This window comes from Leucoraja erinacea, chromosome 15 (assembly GCF_028641065.1).
Source record: "Leucoraja erinacea ecotype New England chromosome 15, Leri_hhj_1, whole genome shotgun sequence".
Classification (NCBI taxonomy): domain Eukaryota; kingdom Metazoa; phylum Chordata; class Chondrichthyes; order Rajiformes; family Rajidae; genus Leucoraja; species Leucoraja erinaceus.
In genome coordinates, this window is record NC_073391.1 from 22464291 (window position 1) to 22487859 (window position 23569).

Here is a 23569-nt window from a genome sequence, read left to right on the forward strand (position 1 = left end):
ATACCACATTAAGCCAACCCAGAAGGGTACCTCTACTGATTCTTGGAAGAAGTTAACTTGTATGAGAGATTCAATTGTTATTTGCCCATCTGTTTCCCTATTTCAACTGAAATATATTTGGTGTCTAATATTTTGGGAAGAACATTATTTCTTGTAACTCAATGCACAGACATTTTTTCACCCAGTTCTTATGCCAACTCTCTTAACTCTTTGTACCTGGTTACTGGTACTTCTGCCCAGAAAACTGGTTTTGCTGTCTGTTACTCTGCCTAAACCTCATGATTTTGAACCTTTCACAGGCATGAGATTTCTCAGCGGATTTTGCAATTCGTTAAAAAAGAAAATGTCTAAATTTCTGTAAATCCATAAATAGCTTTCCACGAGACTGATGGCCGAGGACGGCGATTGGACGAGAGGGACGTCGGTCAGCATGCAGTGGGGGACATGATCTTTCAGCGCGGTGATTGGAGGACGGAGACCTCCGGGGGCGGGACAAGTTAGCCTGGTGGAGCGAGGCGCCGGGGAAGGGCAGTGGCACTGTGGGTACTGGGTTGGGAAAGGCCAGGGGCTTTATCGGTATCAATCAGCGATTTAAAGCAACTAGAGGGAGTGTGTGAGCCCTGATGAGCAGAGGGGGTAGTCTCGGAGTGTGAGTAAAGGTGAGGGGTCGTCCCTGTGAGTGTGGGGGGTTCCCTGTAAGTGTGAGCAAAGGTAAGGGGGGGTCCCTGTTAGTGAGCAGTGAAGGGTTCCCCGTGAGTGAGTGGGGAAGACCCAATGAGAAATAAACAGGCAAGAAAACTAATTTCAAGGTACAATTATCAAAAAAAAATCTCCATATAGGACCCCCATCGCTCATCCTCTTTTTTTTCCTGTCTCATGCCTGCATTCAGATAAATATCTTTTTGAAGGAAAATCATCCCACCTTTCTCTCAACATATTGGATGGAGAAAAATGCCACGTATTCTATACAGCCCTTTTAATTACCTAAACCATTAATATAAATAGAAAATAATGGTGGTCTTGATAACAGTCCATTGGACATGCAGTACATTTCCCCTGGGCTTTATAATCTGGTTTCTACTCGTGGTATATTTCCGAAAGAAATAGTTGCCATGCTCTAGCTAGGTTCTAACTGGCATTGTATTTGTACTTTGGTACGCAGCCTCCTTTTATGCATTTTTGTAGCCTTCGAAGATCAATTAGTAGGACTGGATGTTACAATCCCTACGGTTTCACTACAATTGACCTTCTTGGGTATGACCACTAGGTGAATTTGCTAACAATCAGACACATCTTCAGTTGTGTACCTCAACGTCACTGGGTGTTTCGGCCTTTTATCACAAGACGCCCTCAGTCGAGGCAGGCCCACCGCAGGTTCATCAGACCTGGGTGCGTGTCTTATTGTTAGTCTCTAGGTGTGCAACCCAATTTTTGTTCATCCACCTTTTTTAAACTTACAGCAGTCATATTGATCTTTTTTTGTCTGAAGTAATCTTTTCGCAGTTCTCAACATTAAATTACATCTGCCATGTGTTAGACATTTTTTCCTGGCTGTCATGTTCTCCTGAAGTTTTGATTTCCTCTTCATTCTATACTATATTTCAACAGTTTTGTGTCATATGTGATCATTGAATCTGGTCCAAATTTTTGATTGTGTTTTTGATTAGTCCTGGACAATATTTTTAAAACTATATTACATTTTATTCATTATGATTAATCGATATTAAAAGTTAATAAATTGCTTCATTTAAAGATAAATCTGAAATGTGTTGATATTGATTGTTTTTAGGAAAAGATGACATCATAAAGCCACATAATAATGAGACGGAGCGCGAAAATAGAAAGAGCTCAGTTTCATTGGGCATTGAAGATGTTGCTGTCATTGTAACACATGTTGAAACACCAAGCAACTTCTTCTGTCAACATCTAGCTAATAGATGTGAGAATTGCTTTTCACCGTTGCATTTACTTACTTTGCTGAATGGAGTAATATTGCTAAAGCATTCATTTTATTCTTTCTTGTACCATGCGAGTTTGATTTTGTTACTCTGTATCCCATATCGCCATTACCGAATAAATGTCTTTGGTCCGCCTACTAGGATCACCCAGTTGCCAACCATTTCAACCCCCCCTTCCCATTCCCATACTGACCTTTCTGTCCTGGGCCTCTATTGCCAAAGTTCCACAGTTCTCCATGTTTTTTTCTCGATCACACCTTCCCTAGCCAATAATGGACCTACCAGGCAAGCCCTGCCTGAGATAATTTGTGGCCGTCCCTGGTTTGTACTGGTCTTTTCTCGCCACCAGCCTGTCACTTCCCCCTGCCCCCTACTTTCAGTCTGAAGAAGGATCCAGGCTTGAACGTCACCCATCCTTTTCCTCCAGAGATGCTGTCTGACCTACCGAGTTATTCTAGTACCTTTGTCTACCTTTGGTATAAACTAACATCTGCATTCCTTTGTTTCCACATATCTTTCAACTGGTGATATCTGTTGCATTACAATAATTTGTCTTGTGGCTGAACAGAAGTTTTGCTGAACAGAATACCAGTCAATCAAAAGAAGATGGAAAATACTGGAGTAACTCTGTAGGCCGGTTACCATCTCGTGATTACATGTATAGGTGACATTTCGGGTCGTGACCATTCATTGTACCGTTAAGGTTGTAAGCTATCCAAGTGGAATACGAAGTGCTCTAGTTTGCGTGTGGCCTCACTGATATTAGAAAGCTCAGGACAGAAGGGGGAGTTGGGGAACGGGAAGGGGATTTAATTAAGTCAGCAACTGGGAGATCCAGCAGACCATGGCGAACCAAGTGTACGGCGAAAGCGTTTCCGGGTCTATGCTTGATCTTGCCAATGCAAAGGAGGCCACAGAGAGAACACTGAAGGCAGTATATGAGTTTAGAGGAGGTGCACGTGAACCTCTGTCTCATCTGGAAGAAAGATCCTGACCTGAAACATCACCTATACGTGTTCTCTGGAAATGCTGCCTGACATGCTGGGGTTCTCCAGCACTATGTATATTTTTCTTGTAAATAAACATCTGCCACTCTTTGTGATAAAGGTATTGCGTTGTGGTTCCAGCAGAAGATTTAAATCGGTGCTCAGTAGGTGCATTAGTAATTTCTGTTCGAATTTTTGCTGTGTCCCATTGGTTTATTTTGTTTATCGATCTATGCAATTCTTGGGGTTTTTATTTGATAACAGCAATAAAATCTGGAACCACTTGTTTTATTATTGTTCATTGGCTACAACAGTTTTTGCTTTTATTTGGTATCTATTAGCATATGCTAAAATTGTGTGTGCACACGCACAAATTCCCTTTTCCCCTTTTATGATGTGATTTGTGTCTCACCCAAAGTATCTTGTTAGTGCAAGTATCACACTACAACATACTGTGGCATTATTAAGAATGAAATATACATCAGGTAAGAAGTTGTTTCTTTGTAAATTTGTTTTTGATTAATTCCCAACAGATGAGTTTCAAAAACTACATAAAGCATTGGTGGAATATTGTAATAACTTAACTCCTGTACAAAGTTTTAGACCAGCAATTGGAGAGCCTTGCTGTGCTCAGTTCACAGGTAAGGTGCTGGGAACCAAATCATGTCCATCTGGCACAAACTTATATCTTTGTTATAAGTTCATTCCCCTCAAATCCTGCAAAGTAAAATTATTTTAACTGAAGAGATATTTGAGGAAATGTTAATGTAAAACAGGTTGTTGGGATTTGATAGGGATTGATTAATATTTTTTTTTAACTCATGAATCACCTTGCCCTACGCATAGTTGATTTATACCACAGAATGGCCTTTTGGGTGAGCCATATGGTCTGTAGAGAAAGACCGGCTCTGGGCAGTGTGCATGTTGTGTATTTCAGGTGGATCTGACCTCACTTTATTTCTCGATTCAGTATTGAATCCAGGGACAGTTCCTAACCTTACAGAGCTAATGAGCTGGATGCCCAGTTTTTCAGGTTTACAGCAGCCATGGTTGACATGCAGTCAGTATTTGGGTTTTCACATTTTGTTATGAGTCTTATTGTGCTATGTTCCATTCACTTTCCTCAGACGTTATGTATTTGTAACTTGTTGGGGGGATTGTATTTCCAAGCAAACACTATTTGGCTGCATTATCCTTGTTTCCCACATGGAGGGTACATGGAACAAGCTGTCAGAGGACATAGTAGAGCCAGGAACAATTACTACTTTTAAAATACATTTGAACAAGAACGTGGTTGAGAAAAGCTCAGAGGGATATGAGCCAAACTAAGGCAGATTGGATTAGATTAGGTGGGCATCTAGTTCAGCATAATCGAGTTGGACTGTAGGACCTATTTCTATGCTATATTCTATGAATTTGAATGTACATTCATGCCCGTGTATACTCATTCTGTGAGTATACCAACTTGTGTTCCTGTTTTTAATGTTTGCCAAACAATGTTCTTTATTGAGATAGCAACACAGGTCATTTATTAATAATTAAGGATAGTTATATTTTGTTTTTCTTGTGAGCTATTAACCCCATAGATTTTCAATTATTAATTGGTCTTGTCCAGTAAAGATTACTCTTGATTTGAATTTGGGGGAAAAAATAAATTAAATAGCATAACTAATGGATCATAATACTACAGGATGGATACTATAAAAATTAAGTAAATACCTTGTGATGCAGCTGATTCTTTTGAAGATTCTTTTAAAAAAAATGATAACTTGAATTTATTCAGGGTATAAAGGATTCTAAGGGGAACCAAAAGAAAATTATAAAGGCCCTGTTAAGCAATCTTTTGGACAAATTGTTGCAAGGCTTTTATAATTTAAATGCAGTACACAATTTTGTAAGTTAAAATAAATTGAACTTGTGAGGAACAATGCTTCATTGAAATGCATTAAAAGATACAAAATGTAACAAGAGTGCAATTGAATCAACAGATGTAAATAAGTTAGAGATTTTCTTTTTCTTGTAGAGGATAACCAGTGGTACAGAGCTGCTGTGATTGGTTACTTCCCTGAGGATATTGCCAGGGTAGGATATGTAGATTTTGGAAATTATGAAAAGCTCCATTGCAGTCGCCTACGGCCAGTCCATAAAGAACTGTGGGAATTGCCAAATCAGGCTTTGAAATGTGCTTTGGCCGGTGAGTATACAATATCAGACTCGGTGATTGGATAAGCAGTGTTTAAGAAAGAACTGCAGATGCTGGAAAAATCGAAGGTAGACAAAAATGCTGGAGAAACTCAGTGGGTGAGGCAGCATCTATGGAGCGAAGGAATAGGTGACGTTTCTGGTCGAGACCCTTCATCAGACTGATGTGGGGGTGCGGGAAGAAAGGAAGAGGCGGAGACAGTAGGCTGTTGGATAGCTGGGAAGAGGAGGGGAAGGATGGAGAAAGCAAGGACTACCAGAAATTGGAGAAGTCAATGTTCATACTGCTGGGGTGTAAACTGCCCAAGCAAAATATGAGATGCTGCTCCTCCAATTTGCGGTGGGACTCACTTTGGCCAAAGAGGAGGCCCAGGACAGACAGGTCGGATTTGGAATCGGAGGGGGAGTTGAAGTGCTGAGCCACTGAGATCAGGTTGGTTCATGCGAACTGAGCAGAGGTGTTGGGCATAGTGATTGCTAAGCCTGCTCTTGGTCTCACCGATGTAGAGCAGTTGACACTGAGGATGCAATAGATGAGGTTGGAGGAGGTCCAGGTGAACCTCTGCCTCATCTGGAAAGACTGCTTGGGTCCTTGGATGGAGTCGAGGGGGGAGGTAAAGGGACAAGTGTGGCATTTCCTGCGTTTGCAAAGGAAAGTACCAAGGGAGATGGTGGTTTGGGGGAAGGGACGAATTGACCAGTGAGTTACGGAGGGAGCGGTATCTGTGGAAAGCCGGAAGAGGAGGAAATGGGAAGATGTGGCCAGTGGTGGGATCCCGATGGAAGTCGCGAAAATGTCAGAGGATTATCTGTTGTATGTGACAGAAAGTGAGGACAATGGGGACTCTGTCCTTGTTATGAGTTGGTGGATGGAGTGAGAGAGGAACTACGGGATATAGAGGAGACCCAGGTGAGAGCCTCATCTGTAGTCGAAGAGGGGAACCCCCGTTCTCTAAAGAATGAGGACATCTCCGATGCCCTGGTTTGGAACACCTCATCCTGGGTGCAGATGTGGCGTAGACGGAGGAATTGGGAGATGGGGACAGTCCTTACAGGAAGCTGGGTGGGAAGAAGTGTAGTCCAGAGCCATGGGAGTCAGTGGGTTTGTAGTAGATGTTGGTCAGTGGTCTGTTACCTGCGATGGGGATAGTGAGGTCGAGAAACGGTAGGGAGATGTCGGAAATGGTCCAGATGAATATGAGTGCCGGATGGAAGTTAGTGGTGAAATTGATGAAGTCAGTGAGTTCTGCATGGGTGCTGGAGGTATCACCAATGCAGTTGTCAATGTAGCGGAGGTAGAGTACGGGGATAAAGCCACGGTATGCCTCGAACATGGCAGGCAGGTATGGGGTCCATGTGCGTGCCCATAGCTACGTCTTGGATTTGGAGGAAATGGGAGGAGTCAAAGGATAAGTTGTTGAGCGTAAGGACCAGCTCCGCTAGGCCGAGGAGAGTATTTGTAGATGGGGATTGGTTGGTTCTGCGGTTGAGGAAGAAAACGGAAAGCTTTAAGACCCTCCTGGTGGGGGATGGAGGTGTAGCGTGACTGGACATCCATGGTGAAGATGAGGGAGTGGGGGCCTGGAAAACTGAAGTCATGGAGGAGACGAAGAGCATGTGAGGTGTCTTGGACATAGGTAGGGAGGGATCTGACCGGGGGGGGATAGGATAGAGTCGAGGTATGTGGAAATAAGTTTGGTGCGACAAGAACAAGCAGAAACAATTGGTCTGCCAGGACAGTGAGGTTTGTGGATTTTGGGGAGAAGGTAAAATCGGGCCGTGTGAGGCTGGGGAACTACGAAGTTGGAGGCTTGGGAAGGCAGGCAGTCGGAGCAGGGTACTTAGCTATTTCATGTAAATATTTTTTCAAGCAATTTTGCTTCTTCAGATAATCGAATAATTGATCGCCAACGTAAAAGTTCATATCATTACAATTGTTATAATTCATTCAGCAAGATTGGTTTCAGAAAACGCTCATTTTCTACATAGTGAAACTAAAATGTATCCTTTATTAAAATCTGACAATGTGCACTTTAACCACATGTTATTGTTTCCATTGTAAATCTCAAATTGTGGAGTACAGAGGCAAATAAATAAATGATGGGTCTTTGTCCCAAACATTATGGAGGGTACTTTACATAGGATGTTAAATAATTGTTACTAATTTTATGTTGAAAAGTAAAACAGTTAGGCGGTGCCATAATTAATCAGAAAGCTGGGCATAACACAGAATGCCAGTTCATAATTTTTAATTGTAAAAGTACGGTTTTGAAGCTGAATATCAATAGTTGATATCTCTTCCAACTAGAATGTGGTACATGACTTTCAAATCAAATGCTAAAATGGTTAATTTTAGCATGACCTTTGTGCAAAGCTTCTGAACCAAATGCACTGTAAAATTTGCAACTGCTCAAAGTGACATGTGGAGGGTGTAGAAAATATAGAAAAATATAGTCATGTAAAAATCCACTTTTCAGTAATGTAACTTAACAGTTTTTTAATTAACTTTCAGCCTTGAAATTATCATTTATTTGGGAGTCAAAGTTCTTAATATCAGAAAATAAGAATGATGACAGATCCAGATTAAGTTTAATGTGTGGTGAAGTTTTTAAATATCAGGGCATGTTAATTTTCTCTCCTAAAAAATATAATTAGCCAGGGTCTTTTACAATGCATAAACGTAAGTATCCATTGCCAGGGAATGGTCAAAATTATTTTTAAAAATGCATCACAGGCAATCAGATGTTTCTGGAAGGACAAAATATTAAGCAGTTTGTGTGAAGAGAAATAAGTGAGGTTAAAATTAATGTCAACATTGGATTCATTTTCTTCATAAAATGATACCTGCAAAAGAACACCTAGTTTCAGTATGAACTGATCCTACCCAAAACTGACAGTTTGTTTTGCTTCTTGGGAAGGTCCATTGTTTCCTTGAATCCATAATACACTGTCTGTTCTTGAAATTGATACATTTAGTCGACATTTCTAATTTAGAATTGTCTCTTTTTAAATTACGACTAATAATATTCTGCTGTTTTGCTGAGGATGCCAAATGTTCTTTCTATTTTCAACTCTACTATTGCAATAGCCTCCTCTTGGCAACATAAATGATAGTTACATGATTAACTGTCAATATTGCATGCTACATAATTGCAGTGTATTGTCTGTTTCTTTAGGTGTAAAGCCTTTACATGATAATTGGTCTTTGGATTCTATAGTAAGGATGAAAAATCTGGTGATGAATAAATGTCTAAAATCCAGAACTGTGTCAAAGAAAGTGAATTGCGTATTTGTGGAACTTTTCGATGAAACAGCAAATCCAATTATTAATATCAATGAACAGTTGATTAAAGCAGGATTAGCTGCTAAAAATGTGGAAAACCAAATAAAACCCATTTTGGAAAACAAAATGTTGGTCAGAAGTAAGTTATTTTAATATTTCTGAAAGTTGCTGTTTGTTTATTGTTATATCACACAAATATGAAGTGGGACTTAAGTAAGTTAAAGACTTTTTATTACTTTTGTGCTTTCTATGTTTGAGGCAAAAATCCATTGGGTAGTTGATATAGATGCATAAATGTACAAACAACTGAAGAATGTGCGTAGTTCTTCATTTACATAGTGAGAGATGTAGGCTTAACTAAGTAAAATGATACATTATTATTAAATTAATACTATTATTAATCATGTATTGCTATCATTAAATTATTAATTTTGTTGTGATCATAATGTGGGATAATATGTAGATATGTGGTGGATTAAAAATACGTCACTTTTTAAATTATATATATTTTAAATCATTTAAGTAGACATTCTAAAATCCTTTTTATTTAATCAGCATTTTGAGAGATAACTAGTATGTAGTAATCATTTGCTTTATCTTGTGTTTTTGTTTGATCTACTGGAGGAAACTTGCATGCAAAGATGTGGAAGACAGACAGGAGAGTTGCCTTTGAACTCTGTTGTAGCCATTCAGGTGAAAGAAATAATAAGTCCTGGCATCTTATTTGTTCATGTTATGGGCACTCATGGTAAGCAAAACAAAACTTGATATGTGAGACATCTGGCTCCACATAATGTAAATTGGACCATGCATGCACACACCACACCCATCCCTCAAAAAATTCATTCATGCTTTCTTTTTCAATTTCTTAAATCTACTTTGTAGCTTTTTTCTCATGTTATTTATTCAATTCGATCATGTTAAAATCACGAGAAAAAGGGTGTTTTAGCTTGATTAATTCTTAAATTTAACAATGATATAGTTGGATCAAAATTACTTGGATTGACAGATGAAAAATGAATTCGTTTTTCTGCTGACAAACCCATTTCAGAAACAGTTGGATTACAGTTCATAATATTTTAACGCCCAACAGTGTAAGTAATTTCCAAATATTTCACATTCAAATCTTCCTTTGATAGTCTACTCTTCAACAAAGGTTTTATAGCAGCAACCTGTGACATTAGGTAATTATCCGCCCAGAATCCAAAGGCTGATTTGATAATAACCATTATCAGCCCAGAGCCAAAGGCTGATTTGAAGTAACCATGTATATCTTCAGACAATCCATTGGTGAACCATTGCAGTCTAAACAAGTAATTATATATTTTTTTGATGAAATAGATCTGTATGACATATTGAAACAAAGGTTAGAGGGAGCTTAAAAATAGCTACATCATTGATTTTCCAAAACTCAAATGTCATTAAAGTGAAGAAATGAGAGTGCGTGTAAAAGCAAATTTTCAATGCTAGGGAATAAGTTGTGCAGAAAATGTCATCAAACCTTTAAAAAAATTCCTTACGGAGACCGTTCCTTCAGCTCCCTGGTTAACTCATCCCTTCCCACCAAACCACCCACTCCCCTGTTACCTTCCCCTGAAACCACAGTACCTGTCCCTATACCTCCTCCCTTGACTCTGTCCAGGGACACGTACACACCATTGAGAATAAATGGGGATACTGTGGATCGGATGAGCTGTTTTAAATAACTGGGATACCACATCTCTGAGGTTATGACATGGTCATCACACGCCGCAGCACTCGTGAGTAAGGCAAGGCAGCGCCTTTACCACCTCAGGCAATTGAGGACATTCAGAGTGTCTCCAAGGATCCTCCAGTGTTTCTACTCAGCGGCTGTGGAAAGCATCTTGTCCGGAAATATTACAATCTGGTTTGGGAATTGCTCTGCCCAGGACAAGAAGGCTCTGCAGAGAGTAGTGCGTTCGGCTGAACGCACTATGGGAACTTCACTCGCCCCTCTGCAGGAGGTACAACTCCAGAGCCAATAAATTCATGGGAGACCCCTTCCACCCCTGCAACGGACTGTTCCAGCTGCTTCATTTCACTGCACATCTCATATGTGTATGTGACGAATAAACTTGATTTGACTTGACAGTCCTTTCAGGTTAGGCTGAGGTTCACGTGCACCTCCTCCAGCCTCATAGTGTTCCAGGTTTGGACGCTTATAGCAGCGAGACCAAGCATAGACTGGGAGATTGTCTCGCTGAACACCTTAGTCCACCTTGCCCTACATGTTCTCCCGGTTGCCAAACACTTTAAATCTATTTCCCATTCCCATACTGACCTTTAGTTCCTGGGCCTTCTCCATCGTCAGAGTGAGGCCAAATGCAAATTGGAAGAACAGTACCTCATATTTTGCTTGGGCAGCTGACAATGCCAGTGGTCGGAATATTGATTTCTCTAACTTCAAGTAACCCTCGCACATTGTCTATAACTCGTTATCACCTAGTTCACAGCCAACAATGGACCATTTTGATAATCGTTACTTTTTTGTACATCTTTCATACATTTGTTCTATATCACTGTCTATATCTCTCATTTCCCTTCCCCTAACTCTCAATCTGAAGAAGGGTCTTGTCCCGAAATATCACCTATTCCGTTTCTCCAGAGATACTGCCTGACCTGCTGTGTTGCTACAGCTTTATGTCTATTTTCACAGTTGAACTTCTAAATAATGATTTCCTTAAGGTATTTAGAGTTAATTTAACTCAAATTTGGAAGTACTATTAGTTTGATTTTTAAAGGCATACAGATAGTTTTGCTATAACATGTATTTCGGTCGAAAATGGAACAATTAAATTCTGGTTTGCAGCAGCTTAACAGAGTACTCGTAGATAAAACAATAAACAAAAAAAAAACTATTAAAGTGCAAAAAAGAACAAAGTACAATCAAGGCAGTTCATAGTTTGTGGTCAAAAGCCTGGTGGTTGTTGGGAGGAAACTGTTCTTGAGCCTGGAAGATACATTTTTCTGACCCCTATACCACCTTCCCAATGACAGGAGATGAGAGCGTGGCCAGAGTGGTGTGGGTCCTTGATGCTGGTTGTCTTTTTGAGGCAGTGTCTCATATAGATCCCTCCAATGATGGGGAGGTCAGTACCATGATGGACAAGGCATTACTTTTTGTAATCTTTCATTCCTGGGCATTTAAATTGCCAAACCAAGCCATAATGCAATCAGTCAAATGTGGTCTACTGTACATCTACAAGTACAAGAGTTTTCATTGACATACCTAATTTCCTCAATCTTGTAAGGAAGTAGAAGCATTGATAGGCTTTCTTTATGATTGCATCAATGTGCTTGGCTCAGGACAGATCTTCGGAGATATGCACACCCACCAACCAAGTTTTTGACTCCCTCTGCTGCTGACCTGTCGATTAAAACAGGTTTGTGGATCTTCTGGCTCCTCTCTTCTAAAGTCCTCTCTTCTACAGCACCTTGGTCCTATTTATGTGAAGACCAAGGTGGGTGTTCTGGTACCATTCAATCAGACGATCGATCCCCCTTGTATACAAAAGACACATCATTACAATTTGTCCAATCAAGTCTCAAAGCTTTCCAAAGGTTCACCCTCGTGAAGGATCTTCTGATGTTGATTATCTGGTGCTGCAGGACAATTGTTGATGGTAGTTTGGATGTGACTTCTTAAAATTGGCTTTGATGGTTTTGTCTATGATGGGAAAGGCTTTAGGGTATGCCAGTAGGAAGCTACTGCAGATGTTGGTTTATGCCGAAGAGAGACACAAAATGCGGAATAGTCAATAGCCAATTTTATTTGTCACATACACCTGAGGGTGCAGTGAAATGAACTTGCCAGCAGCGGTACATTTAAAAAAGAACACACAATAAAATTTAACACGAACATCCACCACAGCTTCAGTCCTCCTTGTTCACCCATGGTCGGGGCCATAAACCTCCTCAGTCGCCGCTACGGATGCCTGAATGTACAGGCCCTCTCGTCGAGGCGGTCAAACACACTCCACGGCTTGGAGGTCCCGATTCGGCGCTTTCTTACCGTGGCTACAAGATGTTGTAGGCCGGCGGTCGGGGCTCTTCTCTGGCTATTCCCGGCGAGGGATCCCGCTCTGATTGGTAAGTCCATGACGTGCCCGCGGCTAGAAGCTCCGCAGACCGCGGCTTCAGGATGTTATAGGCCGCGGGCCGGTGGTCGGAGCTCATACCCGGGGATCCCAGGTTCCGGACGCAGCGCCCGTGGCTAGAAGCTCCGCAGACCGCGTCTTCAGGATGTAACAGTTGCCTCCGTGGAGAAGATGACCGAAAGTCGTTTAACCCCCCCCCCCCACAAGACATCGAGAGACACTAAAACAAACATTTGGACACACTAAAAAAAACGAAAGTAGAAATAACAAACACGCTGCTGACAGGGCAGGCGTCTCGCAGTGCCCCCACTGACCAAAACTCAGCAGGACTGGCAGCATCTCTGGATAAAAGGAATGGATAACATTTCGGGTCGAGACCCATCTTCAGATTTCAGAAAGCTCTCGACCCAAAACATCGCCCATTCATTCTATCCAAAGAAACTGCATGTCCCGCTGAGTTACTTCAGCATTTTGTGTCCATCTCCAACTGGTGTTTATTGACCATGGCGTGCAGCTCCTCCAGTGCTAGATGAACATCTGCTTGAGGTGTGATGTATGCCACGGTCTTGATGATAGAGGTGACTTCCCTCGGGAGGTAGAAGTGATGATCATTCACTGCGATGAGTTCCTAGTGTGAAGAGCAGGAATTAGACAGGACTGTTAAATTTGAGCTCCATGAAGAGTTGGGGATTCATTGATTTTTATTAAGAACTGGAGAATCACTGAAAAGTTACTTTGGACATTGAAAAGCAGAAAAAGGTGTGTTAGATTTAAACAATGTGGGGGGGGGGGGGAATTATTTCTGCGTAAGCACGTTATAATTAGAATCCACTCTCGCTTGATCGCAGTTGCGACTAACTGCAAGTGGCTATTTAAATTGACAAGTTTTTGCTTTTATTTACTTGTGCAATGATACTTTATTTAAGAATGTAACCCAGCCTTTTGTGTTTTAGCTTTTACATTAACAAAAACTTATTGCTATTGAAAAAGCCTTTTTTTTTTTTTAATCCTGAATGAAAAATAACTTCTATTGCAAGCCTGGAACTCTCTAGACCCTTATCATGTTTTCCTCATTGACATAATTTGTTTTCCTTGACAAATAGACCTGATTGGCTATGTGAGGTTTCTTAAGAACACAGCTCCTATGTTATGGCAGAACTGTATGCACATTAAAATGAAACAAAACATGCTGATAATGTTTGAAGAAAGCAAGTGCCATTGATTATACATAATATTTCATAGCTTTAGATTTTCTGTATTGCTATACACATTAAACGCATTTCCTGAAACTTGCAAAATGATTTATCATGCACCGGTAATTCTAGCACACCTTAAAGGTCATGCTGCAATAGCTTGGATGTTATGGGGCAAGTACTTGATTATTGTTCACTGTCATCATAATAGTCATCTTGCATTGCACATTTTCCCACCGCAATGTATTGGCTGTATTTCTGAAAGTTGTATTGGGATCTTGATCACAGGTCCACTGGGTTATCAGGTAGTGCATGGCTTTGTTTTCGTGGCAGAAATAGTTTTCCCATATATTGGGAATTATGGGTGCATAGTGATGGAATTGGCTCTGTATGTGTGATTATTACAGCATAGACTTTGATATTAAAATTTGGGATTGTATCAGTTGTGTTCTTCAGGGGTGTTAGATAGAATAGGGCTGATATGTAAATGTTGGGGGGGTGGAAGAGTTCAATATGGGGGTAGAGGGCAGAGACCAGGTGAAAATGTTAGCGGGCAACTGCAGGCCTGGAGACACACAGATCAAGTTTGTTGGACAGACTTTACCAGGGCCCTGGTAATTTTTGAATTATGTTGCTTGACATCTTCAGTGTATTGCATTTGATGCTCAAGATACTGGAGAAAGCAAATTGTTTGCTGAGCACCTCTGTTACGCGTACATTCCATTTGCCAGCTAATTTAATTCTCCATTCCACTTCCACTCTGACCTTTTTGTCCATGGCCTCATACACTTCCAATGTGCCGATTTTCTTCAGCAGAAAACCATTTTGTTTCTTCACCTTCCCTTTCCCAGGTCTTTTAACTGAAATGTTAACCCTTCCCCTTTTCCACGAACGTTGCATGCTTTGTTGAAGACTAGTTCTTTCTGTTGGGAATACTTAATTTAATATTAATATTCAATAGTATTCCCAATAAAAAGAATATCTAGCACCCATTTACATTAATTCTGAACTTATCCATTTTTACTTTGCCCATACTCCCATGCCAAATTTCCAGCTCCTGCAGTTCTTTGGTTTTCAATTATTTTATTTGCCGTTCTTAAGGTTGTGTTGGAGTAATAATCTTCCCATGTTATGATTTATGGGAGATCAGTGTCTCAGGAATTTATTTTGGTTGAGATGAACCTTTTGTCCAAACCAACCTGTTCAAAGATAAAATTTACTTAAAAACATTTTGTCAAGTGTAATTTGATATTAAAATTCCTTGTTAGTTAATGTCATTGAGGTGTTGTTTCTCTTTACAGATTTGAATAAATTTATCTTGATGAACGCTGAGTTGAATGAACAACATAAAGCTCAATCAGACTATTCTACATTAAAACCTGAAGTTGGTGATGCTTGTTGTGTAAGACTTGCAGGTAATTCTCACCTTTTTGCTGGTTTTTAAGCTTGTCATGTGAAGCAGTTGGACCTAAACAGTATTATTCATTTACACTTCTAAATTTTGAACAGTTCTCCCTTGTTGAATTTCTGGTAGTGTTAAACTATTTCTGTATCAATATATCTTGCGATATTTGAGTATTGCCACCATTTATTATATAGTTTTGTGGGATGTGGACCAAAGAAAACAAATTGAGGATGGCCGCAACAGGGGAAAAAAAAGCATTGAAGGCAAACTTTAGGAAATGAGGATTACAAGTGACCATTGAGATGTGATAAATTATAAATTACAAAAAAAAATCCATGTTATGGATGTTCAGATACAAATATAAGTCTATACAGTTAACAAAATTTGAAAATTGTTTTACAGCAGATAGTTTTGGAGAAGACGCAGAGAATAAATATCTTGGTTTATTGATCCCCTACCCTAACAAAATTCAACCCAGAATTAACAATTGTAGGTTACAATGTACATGAAAACCCTTCAGCCTAACATTCAATTGTCTTAATGATTCTACGTTGCCTATTTTATTTGCTTAAATTCCAGATGTTGTTTTGCATTTTTGAAATCCAAAAGATTACAGCACCTTTAGGAGAATGGAGGGGGTCGGTATATTTCATACTTGTAGTTTGCCAATACGTACGAACAGTAATGATTTTCAGGCTTTTGCTTTAAAACTTTTGATATTCAGAATTGTAATAGGAAGCGGGTTATTGAGATTAGCTTATACAGAGGATATACATAATCATAGATTTGTGTTGGGAAGTAGGACACATTTGAAGCTAATAAATAAGTGGTCTATTTTGGTAGTCACCTTTTTTTTAATTATAAAAACAAACATGGAGCATTAAAAAATTGGACAAATTCCAGTGCATTGCTTTTAAAAAATTGCACATTTACACAAGTCTGCACACTGGTTACCTTCCCAAAGTTTTGGAGATGGATAAAGATAAAATGCACATGTTACAGCTGTTAATTGATCAGGACAATCACATGTTTTAGACTACATCAGATCTAGGAATGTAGCAAAGAAAAATTCAAATAGATTCAGAAACTACAGTCAAAAGTCATATCTCTCTTTCGGGCAACACTGATTTTTTTTTTTAAACAAATCTGTCCAGTTTAGTTTCAGTAATCAAATATTGTTTGCATGAACTTTGTAGCTCATTCGGTAGATTGAAAATAATTTATGTTTATTTAAGACCTTTTGACATAAACCACCCTAAGACAGTGGATTGAAATTTGTGAATGGAATGGAAAATTTTATTTGACAAATGGAGATTTATTAATAGAGATGATAAATCTTTTTTTTTAATATTTTAAAGAAAGATGCAAATGTATATAGGTTTAGGCAGTGAATTCCTGAGCTTGGGGCCTTGGTAGCTAAATCCATGAAATTAGATGTACTGTATATAACAATTTTGCAACATGTATTGGCACTTTACATGAATATTTTCCTGCAAATCTTTATCAAGATGCAGATTGGATAAATTGATGTTCAGTATATTAGTCATTTTTGTATTGTTAAGAAATTAAAGAATAAATTGTACATGATAAATTAATTGGATGCATTGATGCTTGCAATGTTTATGCTGTACTCAGAAATTAATTGCAGGTTGCAATCTTGCCAAAATGAGTCATAGACTATTTGGTACTGAATTTGAAACAATGTAAAATTGAAAAGAGGCCATCCAAGAAATATTAATTTCATGTGTTGCTCAGTTTTATTTTCGGGTGCACCGTAATCTTGTGCTGCAATACCACAGTATTCATCTACAATAATGGAGCATTATTTTTTGTCTTAGGTGACAATTGCTGGCATCGTGCGATTGTACTGAATTGTTCTGAATCTGTATTGAAGGTTATCTGTGCAGATTATGGAATTGTGGAAACTGTATCTCTTGAAAGGATTAAATGTATTGAACCAGAACTTTTGGAACATCCATGTCATGTTGCAAGATTTGCACTAGCAGGTAATTTCATTTATATTTCCCTGATGGTGGTAATGCACATTTCCCTGATGTCTTTAATATATGTGAGAACATTCTCTGTGCATCTTAGAGAGAGTTAGACGGAAAATAAAATTTTTGTTTCGTAGAAATTGTTTTAGCTAAGGCCATTGTATCTAAGCTCCACAATAAATTTAAAAAAAAAAACTGTTTTCCTGGATGCACAAGACCAGATTGCTTTCAAGTATAGTTAACCAATCCATTCAGTATTTAAGAAAATACTAAGCTCAAAATACTTATGTGTATTTTACCACTATCTAAAGTTGATGTGTACACGCAATACAAATTACTATTTTTATATGTTAAAAGGTACACCTGTGTTTTGTCAGTGCTATAATTGGCTATGTGGGTCAGTTAGCTGACTTATTGGACAGGTTTTTAAAAATGGAGTCTGAATTTCAAAATTCCAGAACACAAATTTCCATGAATTCTATACTTTATTAGATCCCTGCTTCTAAATTTAATGCTACTACACCACTACTGCATAGTGACTGCAATGTAAACTTATCTGGAAGGAGATGTGAAGGGTTGAGAAGGTTAGGCAAACAGGGAAAGGTTAATAGATCAATGAATGATCTGAGTAAAGATTAGTTACACAGTTTATTAAGGTTACCATTATAACTGCTTGACATATCATCAAGAACAATGGCAGCGGTGCTATTGGAACAATGATACCATTAAATTATTTAAGCCATCCATCATCTTGACGTGTCTTTGGAATGTAGTTTACAGCTTTGATATACACAGTTACTAAGCTATTTTCATTAATAACCAATATTTTACACATATTTAAGTAAAGCTCAAAATATGTTTAGATGTTGAACCAGAATCTGACGAGTGGACTCCTGCAGCCACCAACTTCCTCAGAACTCTCCTGCTTGATAAAAATATGTTGGCAACAGTTAGAGAAATTGATGGAAACGTCCACACTGTTCAATTGATTGGACATTTTGAAGGTGCAGCCATTAATGTATCTGATAAGTTGGTATCAGAAGGTCTGGCTAAATTCACCACTGGGAAAGCAACTAAAGGTAATAACTTTCACTATTGATAATTTGGTTACATTGCTTTGGTATCTATATGTGTATTTTTACAATATTGGAGAGATTTCAGCACAGAACATTAAAAATGTCATTTATCCACTGTTTCAAGTAGTATGGTATTTTTTTCAGGGATTATTACTCAAATATGCTAGAGATAGTAGAGATAAAATCAAGTTCGGAATTAAATTAATTCCCTGATTCAACCAGTTTACATCTCAAAAAATATCGATTTTTAGGACACCAAAAACGTGACATGGTTTGACACCATGAAATAAAGAGGCAATTTCTGCATTCATTTCATGTCAAACATTTTCAAGTTTGTTGCTTTGTAGAGATGCATGTTTCACAGTAATAAGCAAAGGTTTTGGTGAATTTGGCATTCTCTGAATGGCCATATTTCAAGAGTGTAGTGGTGGTTTTAGAGTAACCACCGTTACATCACAATGGTAAATTAAGACCAAAGAACTTCCCAAGGAGATTGAAAAATTTCTAGTTTGAAGAACTCAATAGATGATGAAATTATGAGAAGAAAGTAACCTTAATATCAATATTCTGTAAAAGCTGCTGCATGCCAAAATTTGTGAATATTTTTGGTGTTCACCATCACAAGTGTAACACCAGCCTTTTGCAGTAGCTATTTCCATTAAATTATGTACCTGCAGTCTCATATTATGTATGGATAATTAATTCCATAAAGTTTATTCAAAACATGAGAAAGAAATTACAAAAAAAGAAATACTGGAAGAAGCAGGAGCTACTTTCATTTTGGTGTCGACCTTTGGACACTATAACGCACATTTCAGTAGATAACAGGAATATTGCTCATTTCGTCACATACTTCATATTTATAGCAAGAAAACACATTTGTATGTTGAAAACAGCAAAAGTGAAGAAATCGGCTATCATGCTTTAAAAAGAAATAAGGTTCTAAATTTCATGTAACAGTTATGGTGGACACCAAACATAAAGTGTAAAAAAAATCGCATGGGAATGCAAGGAATTTTGTTCATTAATAAAATGTTCTCAAACTTCTTGAACTATCCCTGTCATGTACTGCTGCTATGAGGGTTTTTGATTAATCTGAATCATGTTGAAATAATTTATTTGTGAACTTCAGTTTTATGTATGATGTCACACTTTTTGTACCCAATATTGTAAAAACACGCATATCTAAATGTTTTAAAAATAACTTGTGTAGCATGATGCTTTTTGAGTGTTCTGTGCCTTTGAATGGGGTTTTTTGTTCGATTTCCTCTTCCCCCACCCACTTACTCATTTGTTAATTTTAGTGATAGTTCCTCACTAAGTAATGATGAGGATGATCTTCCTATTCCTTGTAGTTCAGCACTGAGCCTAGTTTTGGAAATCTTGATTAAACTTTGTCTCCCAATAATGATACGAAGATGCGCATTCTTTGCTTGAATCGAGACAAAAGTTATAACAGGTATAGTCTCAAAAGATACCCAAAATACGTTTACCACTAGGTTATTCTGTATTCTAGCTCAATTGATATTTAAGCCCCCTGAGCACATTAAAAGATTCACTCAAAAGATCGTGATTGTATTGTTTTTCTTGCAGTGAGATTGAATGTATCTATAAGTATCAGTCAACACCCGAATGAACTTAATAATAGATGTATCTCAACTTTCTACCATCTTATGCTTAATTAGACATCAATGCAGTCTGACTTGATGTCTGAACGATCAATCAACCAGAATTGATTAAAATATTGTATAGCAACATTTTAAAAACATTGTAAGCTAGTCTTTTTATTTAAGGTTTTATATCTGATTCAATTTTCAGCAATTTCCTCCAGCAGATTCGAAACTCATTTGATTTCTGATTTAACACTCAAATGTAGCATTCATTTTATTTCTGATTTAACACTCAAATTTAACATATTTGGAAGGAATCACCTGACGGTTGATCCAACAGCCATTTGCCTGAAACAATGCACTTTCATTTTAGTATTGTTTGATCTGTTACATGGTACATTGTTTATCAGAAAAAGCGGTTGCTGTGCACTTTTTCAAAAAATCTCAAAATGCACACATACAGATGAGAAAGATAGAACTTAAAATAGATGGGAAATAATACAATATTGAACTACATTATTTAATGCTTTCCTGAATAAATACCTAAGTATAATCTGTTTAAGGAGAAATGTGTTGAACTTTTATCTTTTTATTCAGTTCAAGATCTCAGTTGTTGCTGTTGCAAAGGCCTTCAGGAAAGTGTAAGTTTGTTGTATTTATATATTGGCAAATGGTATTGCTTTTACAAATTTTTATCTTTTCTTGCGTCAGTTTTTCCAGCAACATTTAATCTTTTAATTTGCATAACAATTGGAATTCTCCCATACAAGATTAATATGTAATATATATTTGCAATATACCATATAAATTATTATGCCGACATGGACAAAATCTCAAGTCCTCGATGTTTTAAGCAGAATTTAAAACTTATACTATCATGAAATTGAGTTAGAGTGGCAGTGAAGGTAGGTATATGTTTTATTTCTAGAGATGTAATACATTACAGAATATCTGGGGGTGGTTCATGTTATATTGAAAGATGAAGGAATCATCAAAACTGCCTAGATGTAGAAAGAAAGAACTGCAGATGTTGGCTAATACACAAAAAGGCATAAAGTGCTGGAGTAACTCGGCAGGTCGGGTAGCATAGCCTAAAGAAGGATCTCAACCCAATACTTCACCTTTCCATGCTCTCCAGTGATGCTACCTGTCCTGCTGAGTTACTCCTGCAGTCTGTGTTCTTTCACGTATCAAAACTGCTTATATCGTTGATGTTGATTTACAAATGTCATTAGAGGAGAGAAAACAGGTCTGGTTGGTTTAGGAGTGATTGTAAAGGAAAGTCAGAAGACATGTTTAGAAAACTATAAGATCAATGGAACTATGGATGACACTGCAGCTGAATGATACACTAATGACATTGCAAACAACCTAATACTATGTTAGATATCTGGTGACTATCTCCGAGGCAAATAATCCATCATCCAAAATATGATGCGAACAGCAAGAGATAGATTTAAAATGGCACCATTATTGTGATCACCATTATTGTAGAATGCTAGACTTTGCATTGTTATAGACAGAGGTCAGTTCTAACAGAGGTTAAACTGACTTCTAAAGTCCAGGTTGCATCTCTGGTGTTGATAGGCAGATAGCAAGTTAACATTATATAGCCAGTTCTGTTGCTCACTATGCAGCATAGAAGAATTCCCGATCCTTGAATGCTTCCATACCTCCGACGTTGATAACTGTTGATCGTGGCTCAAATTCCAGTTGGAATTTGAATTTTGTGATCTTCACTGCCCATCGTCATGGTGTGTTGCATCAATAAGGCTGGAAGTATTGTTCAAGGAACCTGCCACCCCAGCCATATTCTTTTCTTTCTTCTACCCTTTAGGAGAAGATTCAAGACCTTAACAATCCAGCCTAAAGAACGGCTTCTTCCCTATGGCTATCAGACTCCTGAACCAATCACCTCTTTCACATCTCCTTCCTAGTGATGCTAACGTGTACTCTTACACTTAAAAGCCCTGTCCCACTGTACGAGTTCATTCAAAGAGCTCTCCCGAGTTTGCCCTGATTCGAACTCGGAGATTTACGGTAAAGGCCGCTCGTCGGTACTCGGGGCTCTCGTGGACATTTTTCCACATGTTGAAAAATCTTCACGAGTCTTCCCAAGCTTACCTGCCGTTAGCAAGACTTCCCAAGTACCTGCTGTTAGCGTTACGAGCTGCTAAGAGACGTCCCCAAGCTCCGACGTACCCGCTACGTTCATTCTCCGTGCTTACCACGAGTTTGTTTTTTGTTTTTTTAACTCGGGTGAGCTCTTGAATGAACTCGCATCGTGGGACAGGGCCATAACTCAACCTCATTCGGTTATTCCTTTATTGTACTTCAATATTGTTTTACACTACTTTGCACTGTATTCTTCTGTTGTGCTCTTGTCTGCATTTATTGTTGTATTTATCATTACTTCAAGTTACTAGGCATCCATATCATTATCAACCTAACCTGGTCCCTTCCACACTGTCGCTTTGATCAATTCTATTTTCATTGGGCATTACATCAGGTAGCCTGGATGTGTTGTGTAAGAAGGAACTGCAGTCGCTGGTTTAAACCAAAGATAGTAGACCTTGGTTTGTACGGTGACCATGTGGGTTTACTCTGAATGCTCCAGTTTCTTCCCTCACCCCAAAGATATGTGGGTTTGTAAGTTAATTTGCCCCTGTAAATTGCCCATAGTGTGTAGGGGGTGGATTTGAAAGTGAAATAACATAGAATTAGTGTGAAGGCAGACACAGAAAGCTGAAGGAACTCAGCGGGACAGGCAGCATCTCTGGAGAGAAGGAATGGGTGACGTTTTGGGTCGAGACCCTTCAGTAAGGCTGGATGTATTGTTAAGGAAGCCTGTTTTAGCCACTTCCATAATTAACAATGCTCACCATAAAATAGGAGAATGGAAAGGCCATTCCCTTTTCTGTGCCTGTCATCCTGGCCATTCCTTTTTTCTTTTCTGCTTTCTGGAAGAACATATGGGAGCTTGAATGCCTGGATGTCCAGACTTAAAGGGCAGCTTCTTCCTGAGGTCAGACATATTTGTGAGCCAATCACCTCTTCCCTGGAAGTGCTGCCACACTCTCCTAGTCTTATCTTCACCTCATTTGTTTAAGCCGCAATTGCTACTTTATTTCGCTCACAGTAATGAAAGAGAGAATACTTCAACATTTGCCACGTTAGCCAATTAAATGGAGACACGCAGGTTACATGAATAAGAATTAAGAAAGTCGATTTTATTTGGAGAGCAACGTTAATTTAAAGGATTAAGGAATCAAACACTTGCCATCATAATTTCTTCAGGAAAATGAAATGAGCCAAATTGTCATCAAACATGATTTTCCCATTCTCCTGAACTCTGCCTCTGACCACGTTGTTGTAGTGTTGTCATGATCTATGGCCATTTATTAAAACATTTGCTTGTCTGAGGCAAGTTATTTTCATTTTGACCTTTTAGTCTTGGAATCATCTTAAAATATAAATAAAATTAGTCCCTCTTTACACCTTGTGAATGGAGTTCTTTATTTTTTATCTGCAGTGATACATTGAATAATCTTAGCTTGCAATCAGAAATGTGCAATTGTTTCTGTAGCTTCAAGTTATTTGGGAAGTTAAGGGTGAAATTTTAATTGTGTGTAGAGATGAAATGCAAATCATATAGTTCCAGCTATCTATAAATTATGTGCATAGTTTGGTTAAATTAAATTTGTAGCCAAGGTTGTTTACAATAGTTGTCATTTTTAACATTCT

At 38.4% G+C, this 23569-nt stretch overlaps 1 protein-coding gene across 3 annotated transcripts in view; it reads left to right on the forward strand.

Moving 5' to 3' along the window:
• The window catches only part of tdrd1 (tudor domain containing 1), a 37453-nt gene extending 20457 nt beyond the window's left edge, over positions 1–16996 (forward strand). For 2 of the 3 annotated variants that reach the window (XM_055646901.1, XM_055646900.1), the window contains exons 12-16: positions 1790–1939; positions 3478–3585; positions 4968–5138; positions 8323–8568; positions 9054–14682. In XM_055646901.1, coding sequence (XP_055502876.1) covers positions 1790–1939; positions 3478–3585; positions 4968–5138; positions 8323–8568; positions 9054–9181 — 803 coding nt within the window. In that variant the 3' untranslated portion in view covers positions 9182–14682. Of the gene's footprint in view, positions 1–1789; positions 1940–3477; positions 3586–4967; positions 5139–8322; positions 8569–9053; positions 14683–15041; positions 15156–16983 lie in introns of those variants that run through there. The other variant, XR_008724672.1, reaches the window with a different exon arrangement.
• The last annotated feature ends 6573 nt before the right edge of the window (positions 16997–23569 follow it).